General features: G+C 36.0%; 1 protein-coding gene across 3 annotated transcripts in view; it reads right to left on the reverse strand.

The window, feature by feature from the left end:
* Window positions 1-1,467: 1,467 nt before the first annotated feature.
* CWH43 (cell wall biogenesis 43 C-terminal homolog) overlaps window positions 1,468-23,738 on the reverse strand; it is a 28,131-nt gene continuing 5,860 nt past the window's right edge. For all 3 annotated transcript variants that reach the window (XM_056490322.1, XM_056490321.1, XM_056490324.1), the window contains 12 exons: window positions 22,470-22,671; window positions 21,409-21,497; window positions 19,877-20,131; window positions 17,005-17,130; window positions 14,945-15,024; window positions 13,882-13,987; window positions 11,035-11,170; window positions 9,708-9,857; window positions 7,286-7,430; window positions 6,622-6,683; window positions 5,414-5,569; window positions 1,468-3,916 (listed from right to left, as the gene is read on the reverse strand). In XM_056490322.1, coding sequence (XP_056346297.1) covers window positions 3,829-3,916; window positions 5,414-5,569; window positions 6,622-6,683; window positions 7,286-7,430; window positions 9,708-9,857; window positions 11,035-11,170; window positions 13,882-13,987; window positions 14,945-15,024; window positions 17,005-17,130; window positions 19,877-20,131; window positions 21,409-21,497; window positions 22,470-22,671 — 1,595 coding nt within the window. In that variant the 3' untranslated portion in view covers window positions 1,468-3,828. The remainder of the gene's footprint in view (window positions 3,917-5,413; window positions 5,570-6,621; window positions 6,684-7,285; window positions 7,431-9,707; window positions 9,858-11,034; window positions 11,171-13,881; window positions 13,988-14,944; window positions 15,025-17,004; window positions 17,131-19,876; window positions 20,132-21,408; window positions 21,498-22,469; window positions 22,672-23,738) is intronic.

Here is a 23,738-nt window from a genome sequence, read left to right on the forward strand (position 1 = left end):
GCTGAACATTAAGAAAGCAGATAAAGCAGCAACAAAGTACAGTGCAGGGTATTGTAAGAAAATAAACAAAGTGCCTACAAGAAGTCCAGCAATCACAGTTCTAAATCATTTGCAGATATGAAGAGGTAACAAATGATATCCAAGTCAACACAGCTTTGTGTAATGCTTCTGAAAAGATTTTTCACCCTCAGAGTTACAATGAAAAACCTAGCACCTGGGTTATTCCCTCTTGGCATCAGCAAACTGTACTAACTAGGGACAAAAGAGGACCTCAAGTGGCAGAAAGCAGCAGCTGCAGATTACACAAACTGCTTCAAAGGACTGCTTGTAAAACAGTCCAGATCATTTTAATCTCCCCGTCCCATAGAACCATACTGTGTTCCCTGTTGAAGTGAAAAGGTCTGTTCTCTAACACTTGTTCCACAGGTATATTACTTTGGCCCAAAAGTCCTTCTGTAACATTCTGCAAACAAATGTCATTTTACATACATGAGAAAAATCATGTTTCAGGGCTGTTGATACTTAAATTCTTACATTACAGCTAATGGGCTTTTTCAGCTTCAATTTAAAATTTTACATTCTCTTCATTCATCATGAGCAGTCAAGCTTGAGAGTACCTAAGAATTTCTTCCTAAACCCTGGAGGTGCATCAAAACAGCCAGCACCTCTCTCTGGGGCCACAAAGCTCCCTCACTATCCGCAGAGAACCATGAACATTCTCAGTGCTGTGTTGCAGTGAGACAGGTGGGAACTGGTTACCTATACACTTAAGCTGCAACAACTTGTTTCAATAACATCAACTCTGGTTCCAAACCAAAGGGTGTGTCCAACTTTTGCTCAGCTTGTAGCTGCAACACCGTTTTCGAAAATGGAAAATAACAATGTCAGGTTTTCTTAGCCCAAGAGGTTTGAACTGCAGCTCCCAGATTTTGGAGTGCTCTGTAATAACACTGGAGTCACTGTGCCTGAGTCAAGGCAGGAATATATATGTAAGAGGAGACTGGAGTCTCCACCCTGCTGAAGAATCCAGTACAATTACCCTCAAAAGTTGCTCTCATATGTGTTACCTGGAGTTCTTTATTTATTCCAAGATACACACTGGTAGGCCCTTGATGTACTGCTGTCTCTTCCTGTACATTCCTACAAACTTCAACTGACCTGCACAGAATTTCAGATGATGGGATTTGGACTACAATAGAATACATATTATTTAGAAGTCAGATACATGTAATCTAGACCTTTTTTATCACAAGGAAAAGTTCAAACCTTTAGTAAATACTGCTTGATTTATGCCTTTTTTCTTTGCATGTCATCTCTGAATGCATAAAGATATCCACAAACATTTTCTTTCATAACATACTTTCTTATGAAAGCTGAGATGAAGAGAGTATGATTAGAAAACTAAAAGATTAGTCACACACCCCTGCAGCAGGACCTGTTCTAGCACATTTCTGTCATAGCTTGAAACAGTAGTTGTGACTTAGATATATAATGCACATTTTTCTAAACCACTGGGATTAGATCAGTGTATAGATGTAAGGACAAATAAAGTTTAGTTTTAGCTTCCCAATCCTAAACACAGTAGTAGAAGTAGAAAAACAGTTTGTGGTCATGTTTTTTCTTAATCATTCTGATAAAATAATGCAAATGTCAACAAATATTAGCTACTAATTACATACATTGAACTACACAGGCTACTTAGAGGAATAAAATATTCAAAGTTTAGATTTTTTTACTGTCAACATGAACTTTCCTAATGGGGTGAGCATGTCTAAATCCTGTAAAAAATCCATCAAAGTATGCTCAGAGACTTTGAAGATTACATACAGATATGATTTATAAATGGATATGTTATGCAAGTCATGTTATGCTATCTGGCTTCTTGAAAAATATCCTCATCCTATTTTATAATTGTTAAAAAATTAGGAGTTTTCAAGCTTTTTGTACTTATATGTATCATTTCTTGCATTTCACATTAACAAACTGCTCACATTGCAAGGTATTTGCAGAGTCAGCCTGTGGAGAATGTTAAGTAATGTGGCAAGATATTGTTATGTATTCTACAGACTATGAAAAAGCAAACCTATGGCTGGATGTGCATTAGAGCTAGCATGAGAGCATGCTGAAAATAAATGAGGATACTCAGAGCACTGTGACACGGTGCCAGTGCCAGCTGCTTTTTCAAGCTGGGTGAAAAAAGAGAGCAGGACTACCGATGTTTGCAGAAAAAAACTGCTAGAAATGCAAGAAAATAATTTGTATCACTCCACAACATAAATTCAGAGGGCTTGTAAAGGCACACTAAGCACCCACAGGTAAGAAATTAGTTCAACAATGGCTGGTTAATGGTCCGTAATATCTGAGATAATGAATACATAACCACTGAGATTTTTAAATGCCTTTCAGATATCCTCCGTCCACAAAGACCAGTGATCAATTTCACTCTCAGAAACACATCTCTAAAAACAAGGGAGCAAAATGACAGATGACCAGAATAAAGTGACAAGTGTGGTGCTGGCAGCAATTACCTGACTCCACAGAACAAGAAACCTGGGGTAAAAACACATCCTTTATTTGCTTACATGGAGAAACAATAAAATTGAGTACGCTCAAGCTGTTCTTAGAAGTATATGGTGAAAAATTAAAGGGAGAAAAAAAATCCACCCTCTTCCTGCAACATAACCTATTCCTTTAAGTTATGGTATGCTTAGATATTACTGGAAAGACACACAGTATTAAATACCAACATCACAGATGTGGTTTCCAAACTGAATGCATCACTTAAATTATCTAACAGGTTTCTCACAAGCAGGAAACATCCTTTGGACAACACTGAAAATGCCCTCATTGTTAAAGGGAAGCTCTGCATCTATACTGAAGGATCAGGAGCTAAATATAAGACAGTGCCAAGAAACTCTGAGAAGACACAACATTTTACATTGTGTCACACGTGCATTGCAAAACAGAATTCACTGCCTAGGTCAAGAAAGCAACATCTCTATTTAGTCTATCTAGTCCTACGGAAGTGTAGCACTAGCAAAGAAACAAAGCATTTTTCTTTTTTTTTTTTTTTCCTTTATTATGGTTAATTTTAAATAAAAGTTACAAGCAACTTTTTTCCCCTCTCAGAAACCTTGTTAAGCATGACTGCTTTTAATTATTTGTCAGAATGTTCATGTAGGTGTCTCATAACCATCATTATTCAGAGGTACTATTCCCTTTGTAAAAGCATTGAAGTATCTAATGTCCAGTTAATAAAATTAAGTCTATAAAAGTCACCTCTTTTTCTCCAGTATTATGAACATCAATTATCTGCAAATTGTTGTAAAACTCATTTAAGAATAAAATGTAGAACAGCAGCACATATAAATACTGTTAGAGTTGAAAATGTACACACTTCAAACATATACCTACTGCATAACTTCCAATTAGGAAATATACACTGATTCCATTCTTATTTTGAAAAACCTAAGGCCAAGCTTTTTAGTGCAATAACAGCAATAGCACTCTGAAACTTCACGGTGTATGATACCTCCACAAAAGCTGAAGAAGTTTTTGCCAAAGCAAGCTCCCACCCTTGCTTTTTTGCATACAAAGCAGGTATCTGGCCAAGGTAGATACCAGTTTATCAAAATGCACACATCTTCCCTCCCTAACAGTGATGGCAGCTCATTAAAGAAGAAAGTCACCAACTATTACATAGACATTCACAGTGTTGTGCAGCATGGGAGTTGCTCATCCTTGAACAATGCAGTCTTTTTGGCTGCCAATTCAGTTTCAAACAACAAACCTTTCTCGATGGTCTTAATAATATTTTATTTTCTTGCTCTAATTCGTCCGTTTAAAATATTTAGGAGTGCTCATATGAAAGTGATGAATAGGCACATAATTATGTCCATCTTTATAAGATCCAAACCTAAGAAAAGCATTCAACAGAGCAATACAATTACAACATTATTTAACCTGTGCAATTAAACCATACAATTACTACCCTACTTCTGAATGTTCTAGGCAATTTATTTCAGAAACAGGCCTCAACTCTGTTAAATGTAAATCAGGTTCTATGTACTCTTCCTAATAAAGGTCTTTGAGTGTAGTGGAGACAATTAATTATATTGATTCCACTGATGCTATAGGCAGTCTATAACTGGAACTCCAGCTGGAAAAGCTGTGTTGCATTTTTCTACTTAAATTCTAAGCAAAGTTTTTAGTCCTGATTTCAAGTGGAGATGCAATTTAAACACTCATAGTATCAAAATAGTCAACCCTGTTATTAATATTGTACATCTTGCTTTTGAAAATTATGGTGAAAATTGTAATTTTTCACACCAAATTTAAATATGAAAGTTTTGACAACTGACTATTATGGTAGACAGACTTACAAAAGTAAAATGGAGTACTTATTCAAAATATCAGTGCTAAGTAATATTTAAGAGCAGTGCCATTGTATTTCTAAAGAAGTAGAGTTAATCAGACAAAGTTAAATCTATTCCAATATGGTAAACATTTTCTGATTATAGGCAGACAAAAGAAATTAGGACAAGATTCTGTGCTGAAATCAGCTGAGAAAAACCTGAACATGAATGCTAACCGTAGGCAAGTACCGTCATGTGGAAAAGTCTGGGCAAACTCCTGCTTAGACAGGAAGCCAGTGGCTGAGTGGTACATAAAAAGTGAGTAAGCTCAACTGTTAGATGTACATGAAAAAGTCAAATATTCTGCATTATGTATGTTAGGAGTAGTAAACATGGCATTACTGGGAATTATCTCTCTGTGGCAACATCTATCACCAATCTTCATGATTCTTTCACTGATATTAATACAAGAATAAACATCCTTCTCCATATATCTCTTCCTTATGCAATACCAGTGGGAAAATGACAACAATTTAGAAATAAATAACTCTTTTACATAAAACCTAGTCCTTTTTTTTTTCCTTCTTGATACATGCAACATACTGCCTCAGGTATTCTCTTTAATTTTTGTTCCAATTATATGGTATGTTTTAAAATTATTATGCAAAAAAGTACTTAATGTATATATTGTATTTGATATTCTAAGAGCCCAATGTTTGATATTAATAGCCCAATCCCTGAACCTGAGAAACATGGGAGATCTTAATCATCTATTAAATGAGTCACCACACCACTTGGCAAATACCCCTATCAAACAATCTCAGAAATTGCCTGGGTGAAATGAGCATTACTTGCAATTTATGCTGTGACACAACAGGCTGATTTTCCCAGGGTACATGCCAAATCAATTGAAAAAATGGTATTACAAATCAGAAGTTCTTGACTCCTACTCTTCTGCTCATTGGGTACTGATCAGTGCCTCTCACCTTGTTCATAGACTTCTCTTTTACAATACACCAGGTACATTATCCCCTTCATTTCCTGTGAGACCTACTCACCTGGGATTGAAGTGGATGTCCTCAGGAACTTGGCTGGGATCAGTGACAATTCTGTCATTGTCAACATAACTATCCACATGATCTGGGATTCTAAATTTGGCCATCTGGATTTCTGAATCACTTAAACCTGCATGAGATATGCGGGCATAACCCAGCCTATCAAATATGAGAAGAGTGAGTTTGAAGAAATAACTCAAGACAATTTCACCACATTCTTAATGAATGTATCTTTTTTTTTTCCCCCAAGAGTTATGCCTTAACTTATCAACACAATTTTCCATTTCTCTGAATCTCACCTCCAAAAAACTGAAAGTTCTCCATAAACAGGATTATGACACCATGTCACAAACATAAAAACTGATAAACCATGCTTGGCAGTAAAAATAAGTTCAATGTCTAAAAACCTTTTTAAAAAATTACAGCTTTAGAATATGAGTGCAGAGATAAGCTCACCAAATTTTCACTGAAAATATTTCAATATTCAAGGAAGAAACTCATGCATCAATTGAATGAATAATGAGAAAAATTCAAATTGCAAATAGCGTTTTAGTTGAGGTTTTTTTAGTTGCCTTTTTTTCTTTTTTAGTCAATACTGTTAAGACAGCTATCAAGTTTACAACCTGTGAACACAGCAGAATTTGCGTAGTTTATTCAGAATAAGCTGAATTTCATTCCGGTCCAAACATCACCAGGAGAATGACTTGCAAGCAATTTGGTATTAAAAGATATGGAGTGCATAGGTCCTGTGCCTTAATATGGGCTTACACAGTTCAAGTTTCCACTAAATCCAGCATAAAGATTGGCTGGGTTAGATCAGTATGTTGCTTCAACAAGCCCTAAATGATAGTTCAAAATTTCAATCTTCTGTGTCACATGCAAATTAGGTCTTAGGCTTCACATTTTAGAATGAAGTTACAAAGCCAAAGCCTTAGAAAAATGTAGTTTTATGCTACCAAAACAGAGTAGATCTGAAGGATTTTGACACATAATGATGAAACCTGTAATAGTGCCTTTGCAAATTATATTCAGAGATACACCAGTTGTTGTGATCCTAAGATTAAAGTTTCACATAATTTTATGATAGATCCAACTGCCCATAATAATTGTTTAGGGATGTAGGACTCTTCCATAATCACTTACAAAAGATTATAAAACTGATAACCATAAAGATACTTCGACCTACAAATAAGTGATTCACTTTAACATACCTTATTACTCCACGATACATAATATAGCTACACCATCTGTCCCGATCTGTGCTGTCAATATCCTAGAAGTGAAAGGGAAGAAAACAAATAAGGCAAATGTTCATCTGGGTAGGCTTTAAATCAGTAACAGGACCCATGTGTAAACTCACTGCAGAAAAATATTTTGCCTGAAACATTGTAATAAGGTAGAAAGAAAAAAGCTCACTGTTAGATATGGGCAAATCAGACAACTTTTTTATATCTCTTAACAGAAAGCTCATTTTAAAACAAAAGAATAACAGAATTAGAGGCTGTCTGGAGGCCACCTACTCCTAACCCTGGCCAAAGTCACTTCAGGTAGGTTGTTCAGGGCCTTATGCAGCTAACTTTTGAATGCGTCCAAGGATGAAAGTTTCACAACTTCACCAGGCCCCTGTTCTAATCCTTGACAACCCTGTAAATTTTCATTTAACTGACATTTCCTTTGGGGCAGCTGCTGTCCATTGCTTCTTGTTCTTTCACTGTGTAACTCCACCTTCTCCGCAAGAGATCACGAGGTAGCTAAAGATGGCATTTGAAAATGGGCATGTGTTTTCTCTGTCTATATTTAAGTTACCAGTTTGAAATACTAAGCTGAATGTTTCCAAAATATATTTTCTCTAAAGATGCAGTACTTTTATGTTACCTGCACATTTCCGTTTTTTATTAATTCAGTATAGTCTCTGGATCCAGGAGCTGAAGTGATGTATCCTAGAAATACAACTTGCTTAGAGCTAGTCTTCAATAGGTTTGAAACAGCTATTGCTTGGAGTTTTCTGTCCAAGTCCTCTCTGAAAGAAATGGAAAAGACTTAAAAGACATATGCATTTTAGCTCACAATCTTTGTGCTATGACATAGTAAACCCCAAATCAATCTGGTACCATTTTTGTTGCTCAGTATTAGACAGTATGAAAGTTCACAGAAAGTTCATTGATTAAAAATTATCACTCCATTTAATAAAAGCCACATGGTCATGGTAGATGTAATTCACATTCTCTTTCTATCCATTACAGGAACAACATTTTCTATTACTGTTTTGTTTTTAATACTGATACCATCACTAGGAAATGTGAATGTTAGTGTTTTGGTTACCTAAGGCTTTGTCTCTGCTTGCACTTAAAATTTAACTGAGCTAGCACGATGTGGTGCATAACGAAGAACTTACATGCTAAAAAAATTTTAATATGGATAGATCACAGTAAATAAAGTCTTAAAGTCTGGGTCCCATAATTTATGAAATGTAACTAGAGTTACATCATCCCATTAGCATTACTTAATTACATTTGGCATGTATTTCACATCTCTTTAACAAGATTTACTCGAGAGTTCCAACATGACCAAAAAGTGATAGCGTAAGTGGAGCCTGGTAAAATACTTCATTGGATCCCATTCCCTGTCCTAGGATTTGTCATAAAATAATGCAAGAACAGCTCTCTTTCTATAATTCTTCATGATATTGATTTTAAACAGTTGTGTAAATCATGTTTGTTCTAGATTTTGGAAGTCTGGACTAAAATGCATTGACAGAGAGAGATGATTCTGGAACCTGTAAACCCCAAAGAAGACAACAATTTAAGTGCAGCTATCCTTTCTAAATAGTGGTACTTCTGACTGAAGCAACTGTATTAGGGAGAAAGAGCACACAGACAGGAGATAAAAAAAAAAGCCCCAAACACTTGAGTAGAAGACTTGATTTAGGTGTATGTGAAGTTGCCTGCTCAGCTAGCTGCCCTTTTCAGAATGCACCTCTCCAGAAGATCTTTTAAAGGCACAGGCATAGTTATAGTCCCACATTTTATAAATCATATTGAAAAACAACCCTAGTTATTCGGTATTCTATGGTCTATGTCAACCTAAGCAGCAGAAGAAAAATATAAAAAATGAGCAGTTTTGTGCAGTATTTTGTTACAAATTCATTCCCCTCTAAAACACCTTCTAATTTGCCCTCATTTCCCATGTGTCTCCTCATATTTTCTCCTTCATCTTTATCTCATTTCTTTGCAAGGGAATAATACAGTGTTATTTTCTTCTATTTTGACAAACAGTTTCTCAGACAGGCAAGTCTAATCATCTGTGTGAGGCACAGAAATAAATTTCTTTCTAGAGTTAAAAATGTGGAGTGATTTCTAACAACTGTATTTTGTTAATGGGAAACTTATAAACAATTTGCAGGTTTGGTGCTGTTTCTACTCAGGGGAAGGAAACGGGATACGGAGAATTGCTATGGCTTTCTGAGCAGCCATGCTATAATATGTTATAATATTCTGTACCCTATCCATAAATTTGCCTCTCCATAAATGGTAATAATTTTTTTTTAAATTCCAAATCTTACTATATAGCCACAAATATTCTAGATATCACATCAAATATAACAGAAATTACAGATACATGGAGCATTCACAAAACTATCTCTTATTAATATTCATTACACATAAGTATTCAAAACATTGTTCTCAATAACTGAAATATATACTTTATTCTTTTCCATCACTTACTTGATTTATTGGTATAATATCGCTTTTCTGAATTCAGAGATCAGACTTTCAATTTCCACTTGCATACTCTCAGGACACTGATGGATATTTTTGTTGCTGTTTCAACACTGTCCTTCTTGGGGGTTTCAGATTTGTTACTCTTTTTTTAAAAAAAATAACATTTTTCCATAAATGCTATCTATCTCTAACTGTACCTATCTGCACTCATTGTGGAATGTAATACGTCTATTACACATGCAAAAAGTCAGAAGGATTTTATCCTGCACTGACACGCATCTATGTACCCCTATCATTTGTTGTTATTTTGCAGAATTGTATCTTTTAATCTCTAGTAATTCAGATTTGTAAATTCAGCTGAGTTTTGTATGACAGATTTGTTGTACCTTAATGCTTCAAAATTTTAAACTAGTAGCTTAATCAATTTTAAACTGTAATAGTATTTCTTCAAATGCGTCCTGCTAGAACCAGTATTACAGCAGTAGATTTTAAAGGGTACAAAAGAAATCCCAGATGTTCACAAATTACATTACATGACTTTGTACACTCAATGTAAAAATAAGTAGAATACACACTCTTCATTTCCGAAGTGAGCGACAACAAAATCAACCAGCTTCCCTGTGAAGTTGACAGTCAGGGAGATGGCAGGTGCAATCTCTCCCTCTGGAGATGGGAGGAGGTGATGGGTTGATTTTACAATTGGATACCTGGATAGTGCCATAATCCTACATGAGGAGAGGCAAAAAGTCACATTTTGTGATTCACAAGTATCAAAGGTATGACAAAGCATATAAATGTGAGCAGAAGACTAGCAATCACTTTTAGCAGTCACTGAAAAGAACTGTAAACCCAGAATTCAAATAATCCCTAGTGGATTCTTCTGAATATATAAAGATTCCCTCTAAAATACTGCTTAACTACATGTCTAAAAATATATTATCAAGTTAATTCCTACACTACAAAATATTAATCCATAAATATGAATTCTTTCATTGAGCTTTTCATTATCTGTATTTCAGGCAAAACAGAATTTTATACTACCATAAATTAAAGAGTATTTTATCAAAAGTAGAAGTAGGTAGAAATACATCCTTAAAATGGGAGATTTCTCTTCTTTCAGCTTCTGTTTGGACATTCTGCATCAGGTTTTTCAATGTATTTCATTAATAAAATCTCAGAGAATCCCTTCTCTGCCCCATTCTGCCCCAAATAGACAGGGTCTGGAAGAAGAAAATTACAAAATGCCCCTCACATATGGCAAAAATTAAATAGCCATTGCATCATAGGAAGTTCCATCTGCTATAGAGATGTGTATATTTCCCCGAAAAAAGCGCCACATTATGTGCCAGTATTTTTCTGATTAAGATATGTAGCTGGTAGGTGGTCAAGCATTAAGGTAAAATTAGACACAAAATATCTGGTCAAATATGTACCTTTCTATTCCCATTTCCCGTTATACAGCCCAAGTTAGATTTAACGAATTCAAAATTTCTTGTACCCCTTGATGCGCTACATTTTCCAACTGCTATCACGTTTTAAAGGCTGAAACATAAAATTCTCATAGCCCAAAACAAAATAATATGAAAAGAGCATCATATACAGTACATGGAATGCTAAACTTCCAAATCTGTACATTAAAGGGCAGGATGCCATTCTCTGCATCACCAAAACCAAAGTAGCTTATAGGGGCAGGCACCAAAATCTGATCATGTTTAGAAATGAGAAAACTCCATCCACATTGCATGGTAATGCTAATGAATCAAAGCCTGTTCCTAAAGCTTCAACAAGTGATTGTAGTGATTATAGTAACCCCAAGTATTCTTTGCTGCTGTATTAGTGCAGTTTTGTTGGGCAATATATTTACATCTATTTACTGTCACTGTACATGTAAAGATGACTCACCCCCAAGTGTGATCTCTTGTACTTGGACCAAAATCTGTATAAAATCCCAGTCTTTCTCCTAGCCACATTGTTGGATCATGGTTTCCAATGAATGGTTTAGAGGCATCACTCTCTATAATAGTGATAAAATCTGCTTCTAAGATGGGAGAGAAAAAGAGAAAATATTTTCACATTTATAACAGTTACCTATAAATGGGACTTATAAATAAGTACAAAATGTCATTATTTCCCTTTTGATTACAGACGGATGGACACAAGCCCTTCAGGGGTCAGTTAAGGCAACAAAGCCATGCCCAAACTTTTGGCTACTGCAGGCCACACACACTCTGATGAAAATGCACTTAGTGTCAGTTTGCCATAGCTCATCCCTGGTGCATAACCAGAGATACTTGACACTGCAGAATACAGCTGCAGATCTCATGCCATTTCAAAAGCATTAGAGATACTATGCACACACAAATTAACAGCACAGTAGCAAGTCTACTGCTTTCAATTTGATGAACAAACACTCCATAACACATCCTCACATCCCTTCATCTACCAAATCCTATTGTGCTTCAAAGGATGCTGTGCAACACACAGCTGGATGCTGTTGCCACGATAATTATTCAGTCCAGAGCAACCTTGCATCAGCCCCAAGGCATGGTAACAGAAGGGTTTGCAGCTCCAGTGAATTGCTGACCATCTGCAGTCACCTCACTTTCTCATAGCACTGTTTACATGCAGAGGTGTGGTTTTGCCAGGGGAACATGATGGGTTCCCCTATATTTTAACTGCAGGATACAGGAAGAACTAGACAGTCCCCTGAGGAACTGGCGTATAAGAAGCACCTGCTAATGCCTGAAGGAAGGTGGGAAGTTTGCAAACTGCCCACAGGATGGCTGAACCATTCAGACTCAGCTTGAGCAGCAGGTCAGTACAGCTGCCACAGCAGCAACATGTGCTCCAAGTGCTCTCTTCTTGCTGCAATTATGCCCCTCTTAGAGTGCTCTCCTACACAGGAAGGCAAATCAAGTCACCATTTCATCCACAGCCCTTTCATAAGCAATTATGACCATCCAGCACCACAGAAGATTTTCTGCTTTTGAAATATCATATGCAGCAGTGTAAAGCATTGTCAGCAGGGAAAATGGGAGCTCAGAGTTCTTAAGTGGATTCCCAGCTTTTTCTTTCTACATCATTAGCATACATGCTGATCACAGAAACATTAACTGAAACCATTAAGAAGTGTTGATGTTGGATCCCTCCAGGGCTGGACAGAAATTCCAGTCACAAAAGCTATTACGTGTTGCATCTTCACTACTCCAACAGAGAGTGAGCCCAAGGAATGCACGTCCACCACACCTTTAAAGACAGCCCCTATCCTAAGGCAGATAGCCACTCTTTCTCTGTGGCTCTCAAAACCAGGAACTCTTCTTACAGGAATTTCTAGCTGAACTCTGAATGCATTTACTCACGATGTTAATGCAGTATTTTATACAAACTTCATGAAACTCCAGAATGCCATTTACACCTATTAGAAATTATGATTTATTCATTTATATTTTGGAATTTGCTGCCTCTTTGACTTACCAATTGTCTTTTTTAGAAGTGATATTTCATTACCCTATTGAAATGCCAATGGACATAACCAGATAATCACTTTTCCTAGTATTCAGTAATTTAAACTATAGATAACAGAAATGAATGCGTTCATTAAAATTTATAAATAAATATGCAAAGATAAATAATCACCCAGACACGAACTATGGAATCACTTATGTAGAAGAATGCTCAAAATTTCAGTTCATTAAATATCCTGGTTGTTTTCTCATATCACCAGACAGCCAACAGAGCCCAGCTCTCTTTCATGGGAAAATGGAATGAAGGTTAAAGGAGGTTAAAATCAGTCTCTTCACTCTTCACTAACTTCTGTGTATCTCTGCCACATAATCAAGACTTGCACAGGAGCACCTGCCAGTGCCTTTTCATTGCCTGGGTCTGTAAAGCCTGAGCTGCTCAGGAAAATCCTGTGGTGGACTGGAGAACAACAAACGATAGAATGGAAGCATGGTAATTTCCTAATTCTCTGAACTGCTTTAGATCTCAAACCGTCAGTCCCCTGCCTGCCCTATGTTATGGGTATTGCAGGAAAATGTGACACCTACAAGCACTACTGGCCAATTCCTTTCAATGTCCTCTGCAACAGCACTCATCTTGAGTTCAAATTCTTCATTTCCTATAGCTAATTTTCCAATCAAAATCCTGCCCATGAGCAACAGTTTAGACACTCTTCTTTACAGGAAAATCATGACAACCAAGCTACAATGGCTACTTTTGTTGCATACATTGCTCTGATTCAGTGATGGAAACAGACTTGCCTGTTTCTTCTCTGTATTCATTGCTTAGGACATTTGAATTTCACACCCTTTAAGAATTATATAATGCTTCAAATCTAAAAAAACCCACAGAGAAGTTATAAAACATTGTATTTTATCTAAAAGTAAATATACTTTTTGTAAGTACCATTGTATTTTAACTAAAAGGATAATATTTCATTTATGCAAAGAATTTCTCTATAGACAAGTAACTCATCAGCAATATGAGAAGAAAAATCCAAATAAGAAATAAAATGTTTCCTCTGACCAGAAAGGTCTTTAAAACATATTAAACAAATTATCACCTCTACAAATGGATTTTTGACTGAAGTGATTGTATTGGAACAGTTCACAAATTGAGGAGAAAACCACTAAACACAGGTTCTTGTGTTAATGCAAAAATGGCCTCAGTTACCAAGCATGCGTTTTCACTTCTGTCTCTTCAGATAAATCCTTCCAAATATAAATGAAGTAAGAAAAAAATAGTTACCTGTCTGATTGAGCAAATTAGCTGATCCTTCCAAATTAGACCATCCTTCATTGTCATATCCAAATCTAAAAGGCCAGATCAGAGCAGAGAAATCTCTTTTGGGAACCTCAAAAATAAATAGAAAAAAGCAAAATAAAATTTGAATTTTACTTATTATAGCTTTGCAGTAAAAAACACCAGACACATGGTGCCATAAAAGACATACAAGAAGAGATGTTTAACCAATATATCTTCCTAATAGAACTGTCAGAATTACAAAAGACTAAATCTGCTATAGAGAATAAAAGCCATAATTCTTAAAATTAATTTGTACAAGTAACAGTAAACAAATGAAGAGGAAAGAGAGAATGTATTTTTTCATCTTACTAAGAGGAACTAACCACTTTTTTGCCACACAATAAGGTACTACAAACCTGAATGAATTGAAAAAATATAAATCTGTGTGCATTTGTGAATCTAACACTGAACATCTTGTTATTACCTTTGCAATGCTTATTTTCTTGCAAGATAGAAAACTGGAATCTTCAGATTTTTATCCAATTTCCATACCTAGTCTAAGTCTAATCTATGTCAACCAACTTTTCAGAGAGCTTTAATTCAGGGTTGATATAATGTAGAACCACAGAATTCCTTCACCTGAAGAAATTCCTTCACCAGAAGAAACCTCAGGAAGTTATCTGTTCAAACTCCTCCTACATGAGATCAGGCTGCTAACAGCATTGTCCAGTTTGAATACAGTTCAAATAAACTAATTTATAGAAGTAATGTTCAAATTTAATGTATGAGACAAGAATCTCTCAAATTTTCCAAATATTTTTTCCTTCATAGCATCACTACAAAACTCCAAAGACCCAGACATTTCAATTTTACATGAATTTATAAATTAAATTTTTGCATCTTCATTTGTGCATTAGTTTTTCTGAATACTTGGTTACAAATATTTATTCAGCAACAATTAACACACCTTAGCTATCATACACACATTTTACTGTATATTTGAAATATACATATATATTGTATATTCTCAAATATATTTGTATATTCTCACAAACACTCTACTCACCCCTTGGCCCAACTTCTTCTGGTAAGTTTTATAACGTAAACCCAATCCAAGCAAACCCACACCAACAAACAGCCACAATACTTGAAATAGAAAAACACAGAAAGAATGTTTTTAATTCAAGAAAAAATAATGTTATTATTGCTCCTGAACACGACATTTATTCTAAGATGTGCTATTCACAGAATGAGAAATGTGTCCATTTAAGTGACAAAACCAGATCAAGGCAGTATCTATGCATGGAGAATATGTGTATGTGTGTAAATCCACTCTCCAAAACACAACATGCTGAGCAGATAAAATGTACTAAAACTCCTTGAAATAGTTATGTAAAAATTACACCTACTGAAGAATTCATTACAGGACATGAGTAAGAGCATAATGTAAACCCTTCAGCGTTTTCTTATCTGTGTGCAAATATGCATTTGCAGTACACAATTTTTATTGCACAATTATTAATACAATGTGTGGAACAAAATTCTGTTTACTTTGCAAGCCTTTAGATGTCTGAAAGACGTGACTCTTGCCAGACTTACAGCATGGTTATTTGTTTGACATACTCTTGGAAAGACAATGCAGCTTCTTAGAAAGCATATTCAGGGCTTTCTAATAGCTCCTGTAGCATTACAAATAACCACAGTGTGAGCTTAAGAGTTCTCACCATTCAGCACAATGTAATTTGGTGATCAAAGCCCTCTGCAGTTACTTAATTTACACAGTGGCATATGGTATCTACAATAATTTCAGTAACTTCAGTTTGTTCTTTCATATATTTAAGAAGATATGAAATTATTTTAATGCAAGTTTTCTGGGATGGTTTTGTGAAAATTTAAATACATTTTATAATGGAAGAGTCAGAAAGGACATGCTACTTATATTAGCACATGTCAAGCAATTTCATAGTCTGCAAGACAAAGGTACTCAGAGTAGATGAGAAACAGTACAAGTCTGAGCATGATGAGGAAGTACAAAAGGTACTGTTGCAACATTAAAAGATCAGCTGAGAAAGGGCTGTGCTTTGTGACAGGTAATATTTTGAAATATTAATTTACTTTTGTGAAATGTTTCTTAGCAGTAATATACAAACCACTTGAAATGGTGCTCATGTTCTCTGACTCACAAACTCTCACAGGCCACATTCTTTTGGCTCCCAAGTATACAGAGTCAAGACCTCCACAAAGATTACAGAAAATACCTGAAAAAACTGTGAAGCACTATTGTGCTATATGTCTCCTTTTTCCAAATGCAGCACACAAATGTCAAGCAATTTGATCCAAAGTCACAGAAGAAAAGATGCAGAAATTGGAATCTTCAGCATCCTAATCTCTGTAGGGTTACCGTGACCTCATGCCTAGCATTTTGTTCCTCTACCAAACTTCATGCTATTGACAGACATTTTTCTTTAGAAACAGTAAGCTGACAATGAAAACAAATCAGGGACTCAAACGATTGTAGAGAAACAGTTGAAAACATTTGTGTGGTTTAAAAGCCAAAAAGTGTTAAAACATCAGACATTTGATTTTCATTTCTCTTCAAAACCTAAGGAAAAAAGCAGACCCTGTACATATAATCTGAAAATCATTATATCCCTGTACTGTACAGCAGCTCTGGGCCAGAGAGTGCCACGACACTGCCAGCCAGCCCACACAGCCCTAGCAGTGCTGTCACACTGAACCGCCTCAAAATCACCCTACTGGGCTGGGAAATCATTCATATCTTTTGCACACACAGGGTAAATCCCAAGATCCAAAGAGACCTCCTCCTCAACCCCTAAAATGAAACCACCAATAATGCTGAATCCATTCTCACATTTTGGTTTTTGCCCAGTTTCTTGTCTCTGTTTAACATATCCCATTAGGAATAGCCTCTGTCAGTCATAATCATAGCAAGTTAGCTCCTCCAGCAGTATATGTCATTATTAACCTGGAACTACCAACTGCCTCTAAAACTAGTACCAAAAAAGCATTTCTAAAACATCTGAGCAAACACTCCACAGTGCTATTTTTCCCCCCTCAGACAATATTTCTAGATTCATGGAGAAAAGGAACTAAAATTATACTTACGTAGTTTAATATAGCTTTTACTCCTTTTGAAGAATGGTTTTTGATTGCTTTTCACTTCAAAGACAGAGCTAAGGTCTTTCTTGGGTCCTGTTAGAAAGCCTACCCCAATACATAACATTATAAAACCTGTAAAAATATAAGTAATTAGTTTTTGCATATTAAACATTGCTCATAAACACACCTCTTATAAACTCCCAGCTGTTGTGTTACAGTACAACAACCTTATGGTTCCAACAACAGAGATGTTTCAAAGCAAAATGCAGATAAATGCCATATCTAATGAGGCAATGCAGGAACTATGAGATTTATTGTCAGCACTCTCAAGTAAAGACTGGTTTGCAGTACAGTTCCAGGGTACTATGTCAAAAAGGCTAATATATGGCAGATAAATTATGCTAAAATCCCTCCAGGCCCTATTGATGGCCACAACTCTCAGCTGGGCCCACTGTTTTCAAAGTTTACTGAAATTAACCTGGACAAGAACAATTGAGTTACACCTACATATTACAGAACCTTAAAATAGCAGCTTGATGAAAAAAAGTACATTGATGATTGCACACATTTATTATCTTTGACAATAAACTGCTCCGTCACCAAGATAAAAGTAACACATTTTTCATATAGGAACTACAAAAGCAATTGCTCAACACTTTGTTATAAAACAGTGTAAGCAGACTGCAGTAGGTTGGAAGGTCAATTTAATATGGCAGCAACTTGTATTCTGGAACTCCAGAGCCAACAGAAATAGTTCTGCTTTTTAAGAACAGAAAATTAGACACGTCTATAGATACATTTTAAAATATAGTAAGCAACTTCAGTGCACTGTTGCAATGTGTGGGGATGGTATCTTTACAATAAGTAGCTCAAACTAATAGTACAAGGTCTTTTCCAATCCCTAATGAGATAAAAAATTCAATTACTTTCAAAGGAAGCATGGGAGGATAATGAACTGGATAAGAGCTCTGCTGGAGAAGATACATGCCCTTTGTGGCTTAGTTAATTAATTATAGAAGCCATATTTTACTTCAGGGTAATAGCTAACTATTACTCAGTATTTTTTTATTTCCCTTATTTCTTACATTAGTTGTAGTGAAAGTTTGCCAACCAGGACACTGGGTCTAGCACAAAGGGGGATACACAAAACCATTCTCAAAGGGTGATGGATTTACAGCCATTAAAGTTGATGAAGATAAGGAATCTGAACCCTCAGCATTATATCACATCACAGTGAAGCAGCACAGAAGTTTTGAATATAATGATCTTACGTTCATTGTCACTTTTCCTGGTGCAGTTCCCTAACCAAACTGCAGCAAGAGAAAGGCAGGATATTGGACAGGAGAAGAAAGCAAGAAATAGTACTTGCACCTGGAAGAAACCAGAAGAAAACAAGCAGTTTTCCAGAAAGCCAAGCTGTAAGGGTAAAAGCAAAGCAACAAATACACAGTGTCGTGGTATAATCTTTGTTAAGCTATGGGATGGCATCAAAAAGATAGAAACTGGATTCTCAGATGGAATTTAAACTCATGTAGTGCCATCAGCTGAGATGTCTTCCATTTATAGTTTTCTTTACCAATGAGAAAATTAGAGCCATCTCTCTGTTACTTCCCTGTGATCATTCCAGGTAAATGAATCACAAGAGTGCTTTTCAAAGGAAGTAACAGAGAGGAATTTTGAATAAAAGTATTTCTTTTGTGAAAGCATTACTCAAGAAAGCAGTTGACACTCCTCTACCACATGCCTGCTTCATATAACTTCAAAAAAATAAGTTTAATTAGCTAAGATAACTGTTTCCAAAGACTCCTCAGAGTGCTTTCAGAACAAAGAAAATAATGCAATAATGGAATTAAATTTTCCTCAAAACATAATGAACTGAAATCCCTCATGTGAATGCTGTAATATAAGAAACACACATGGAGAGGAGGAAACTGAAGTGACACAGTGGTTGCAAAAACATCTATGAAATCTGAAACCTTTGGAGCAACAAGTTAAGCACAGTATTCATTAATCCTTTCCAAATTGGCTTAATATAAGCTAATGCCTCACATTTTAAAAAAAGTCCCACACAATTAGCCAAGACAATATTTGGCATACAGTTAGTGAAATATGCCATTGAAACATGTTAGTACCTACTGAGAAAATAGTTCTGGAGACAAAACCAGGAAGGGTTGGTTTCCTTTCCACCTCTCTGCCCTCGTCACGTGATCATTTTTTAAAAGCCTTTATATTTGCTCAACTCCTCAAGTCCTTCCTTATTTGCAAATACCTGACAATTTCTTTTCTGCCTGTCCTGTTCATGTGTTTCTGATGCTACAGTGTCATCTGAATTCCCCTAAACATGCTGGTGTTCCCACAAAACATAAGGTAGAGCCACATGGAAAAGAAGCTCAGGTCTCAGATGCAGACTAGCTAGATCAGCAGGATGCTGCACCTTGCTCTGCAGAGCAGGGCTAAATAATGCACTGAATTATATTACAGTCTCAGTAGCTACCCTGTTACCTGAGGCACTGCTACCTTAGGTAGCCAGCATATTTGTGCATTCACACCTTGGATTGCAGCCATATTTTTAGGGTGACTGATTAACAGATCTCTTCCTCCACTGCATACTTTAGTTATCAGACATTTTTCCACTTTGCCATTTTCATTTTACTGAATTCCATTTTCTTTCCATATCTTAGACTATTTCTAACAGTAAAGAAACAAGTAGATTATTTTTTGCATGTCTCATTAATTTTTGCACTGAAATTCTTACCACAGTAAGCAAGTAAACAGCAACTGAGCATTTGAAAAGACTCTTTATACACTAGATACATTTCACATGACTGACTGAGGCTAAAGCAAGCATATTTGTATTTGTTCATTATTACAAATGTACCTAGAAGAAGATGGGAGCTTTCTCTAATGTAAACTCCTCCAGGTACAAATTTGTAAGCCGTACACCATACACAGAAGAATAATTCAAGAACATAGGCAAACATGGCTGTACTCATGGCTTTCCCAGGATGCAGACAGCTGACAAAGTGTCCAGCTAGTTGAGGCCACACACACATAGTAAAGATACCAAGAATACTGCCTGCAACAGCAGCACTCCAGGTATGCAAATAAAGGAGACCAGCTGATGATGCCAAACCTGTGAAGGGGTAGAAAAGAATAGAGTAAGTCTCAGTCAGGTATATCATCCACCACACTTCATATTCTGGCTAGCAAAAAAAAATAGAGTTTGGGAAATATAATTCTGCTTTCCAGCCATGAAAACAGCATCACTAGAAGGACAGTTATTCACAGGAGCCAAAGACAGCCTTTTATTTTTCCCAATATCTCATTCTTTTAAACATAATCTATTCACCTGAGAACAGTACAGCAAAAAGAGGGCAGAGAAACAGAGAGCCAAAATTGAACAGTTTTTCTTACAGAGTGCTTCAGCACAACAGAGGAATGATGCAGTTCTTAAGAGAGTAACAGGTCTGTCAGTTATGAATCTTTTTACCATAAGACATAAAGAACTAAATAGATTAATATGAAGAGAAAACATACATTTCCCTCATCTTTCCCTGTAGATAACCATAGGATGGGCAAGAAAGCGGATATTAATCTTTTACTAACTGCAGGTTCCTTGACTTACTATGCTATCTTTTATATAGTGATTTGACCCTAAACAGAACATTAACAACCACAGAACCTCTCTGTAACAGGACAAATTCATTTAAAAGCATTATTATAGTATGAATATTTATTGTCACATCATGAAAGCAAATGTATAGAAACACTTTTAATATTTAACTCTTATACATCAAGGTACTGAGCATTTCAGAATACAATGCTTGAATCAACTGAAAAACCTTTCTGTGCTTGTTTTAAATAAGCAATGTGTATACATCAAAAATCAAATGTTCATGCTTAGATTACAATCTGCACACACATTTCTTAACACTAAAACCTGCCTATTCATATTATTTTACTGCCTGCAGAACTTGGCAAATGAAGAGACAGGAGGCAAGCTTGTCTCCAGCAGACTGCTTGTTAAATTACAAGTTATTTTGACTCCTATGGAATTGAGAGGCTTGTGTCATCTCAACCCTATAATCCTAGATGTGGCCTTATCATAGAACCACTAAGGTTGGAAAAGGCCTCTAAGATTATCAAGTCCAACTGTTATACAATGCAGATGGCCAGAATTGAGATGCTGCTCAAGGGAACAGAGCCTTAACAGGATTTCTGAAGAGAGTTAACACTGCTCTGCTGTGGCCTGGAGATTTGGCCTGTAACCCTTAGTCAACTGGTCAAACATATGTGTACTAGAGTCAGTGGCAAGAGAAAAGGAGGCTTTGATCAGCCACACTTTTCTGAGATGTGGTGCCAGGTAAGGAATAAGGTAAGAGACAAATTCTGCTCAGGATCTGCACATACCTATGAGAAACAAGGCAAAACTGACGACAGAAGACCAGCTCCAAAACGAAAGCATCAGTCCATGAGCAAGGCCCAAGAGAACTGTACCTCTGATATAACAGGAAGGAAAAAGAAAACATGCACTAATAAGATGCTAAAAACAACTGACATTGAAAAAGAAACTTCTAGATATGCTTGGTAATATGCTATAATTCTTTTACTTTAAGCAAAGCTAAATTTTGCTCACACGTGGCTGCATTTTCTTCCCTTTGTTGCATGTAAAAATTACCCAGTTGAAAATAATGGCAATGTACTGTAATGTGTGAGTGAGCTGTGTTCAGCAGCAAAGGCAGTCCCCTGAAATCTTGGTACAAAAGGCAAAAAGAACTCAGGGAAAACAAGAGGGAAGAATCCACCCCAAAAAAGAAGTATTTTCTATGTCAGATAAGGAATCCTACAGTATCTAACACTGCTCTCAGTCTTGGGGAGCTCTTTTGTATACCCAATTCCAAATTATAAACTCTGTCACCTGCCATTACATGTAGTTGACTCATAACTAATTTGGTCTCTTTCTGTATTTTGGAGCCTGAATGAACCATACACAGCATTAAGACTATATTCTTACTAATCAAAACTTCTACTGAAGTGTATCTTTTAATATTGCACACAGTTTATTTATACTTTGCGCATGCATCTCTGATCATCTCTCTGAAGCCAACTGCTAGACTGATTTACTGCATTTTTAAGTCCTTGAACCTCAGTCCTAATCTAAAAATGGTTTTGAAATGTGGCAAACCAAGATTTTAGTGCTGAAATAAAAATAATTTTGTATCAGAAATTTTAAGGTCTGGACAAAGTGCTCAGAGATATCTCAATGGAAGAATGAATCCTCTGTGTGAAGTACCTTGTACCCACTTTTCTCTGACTAAATTCTTATACCATCATTGGGTTGAGTACTAATTTGTCACTAATTTGTGTTACAGCACTGGATTTTGATTACAATTTTGTTGTAATAATAATAATAATAATAATAATAATAATAATAACAACAACAATAATAGTAATAATAATAATGCACTTACCCAAATGGATTAGGATCTGGACCTGTATGTGGATGTCCACTTACTGCCCATCTAGAAATTAAAGAAACCTCCCCAAATATCCACAGAGTGAGGAACATGAGGCTGCCAAAAGCAATCCCTGATAAAAACCAATGAGGATGGGAAACAGTCTCTCTAAAGACATTACCAATTTTGTTTGTTTCTTGTTTCCTCTTGTCTCCACCTAGAATAAGAAAATTTCCACCTAGAATAAGAATAAGAAGATTTCCACCTAGAATTAGAATAGCTAAGGAAACTGTCAAATCTTATTAGCAAGTTACTGAGAAAAAGAAATAGCCAAAATCAAAAATTTAATAGAATAAATTAGATGCATAAAAGCTAATTTATCTGATTAGGGTTGTGTTATCAGAAATTGATAACACCAAAAAAAATAAAAACCTTTGCTAACAACCCCAGGTCTGTCAAGAAAATATACTCAGTCTAAGTGTGAAATGCCAACCTGCCTATCTGATTATTTTTCATAACACTGGAATCTAAATATTAAATTGACTTTGAAAATCAGCAGAAAAGTTATTAGAATTTCTTCAGAGGCTTCTGTTCTCTGAAACTCTAAACTCTGATAAGAACAAAACCTGACACTTCCAAAATAAGCCAAAAATAAACTTCTTTCCTTCTCCTTTTTTCCCCATGTGCTTTAGAACTTCTTTCATCGAAGGAGAGAACAGCGCCTTTAATTGCATAGACATATAATTTTATCACCCACAAACAAGATAGATTTCCTTCCTACTCTCCTGCAGCAGATTCCCTTTCTAAATTCTGATGAAAGCTCAGGCTTAATTTAGATCATGTAATGCAAGCTTACAGACAATATGCATGAGGCTAATTTATACCCACTTACACATAGATAAGGTTTTATCTTTCAATTAATTCATTAGGTTATACTGAGAAGGAAGAAGATTCTAAGGATTCAACATGAGCTGCCTTAACTAACCAACCCAACCTTTCTGTCTTCCTTGGCAATACCACCTCCACAGTTTATACCAGCCCCACTGATGTGTACTCTGTGCAAACACTCCAAGAACTTGGGCAAATTTTAACCAGGACAACTTGTCCAGTCCTCCAATTCTTTCTGTTTCTTTTCACATATCAGCTGTTCCTCAACTTTGTCCTGTCTTCCCTTCTCTTTAAAAGATATGCATTGGCAGAGAAAGTCAAGGTGCAAATTGAATTAACGTAAGAACAAAAACACCACAAATGTTTCATACTGGAAAGACAATAACCCATTCTGGT

This window comes from Oenanthe melanoleuca, chromosome 4 (assembly GCF_029582105.1).
Source record: "Oenanthe melanoleuca isolate GR-GAL-2019-014 chromosome 4, OMel1.0, whole genome shotgun sequence".
NCBI lineage: Eukaryota > Metazoa > Chordata > Aves > Passeriformes > Muscicapidae > Oenanthe > Oenanthe melanoleuca.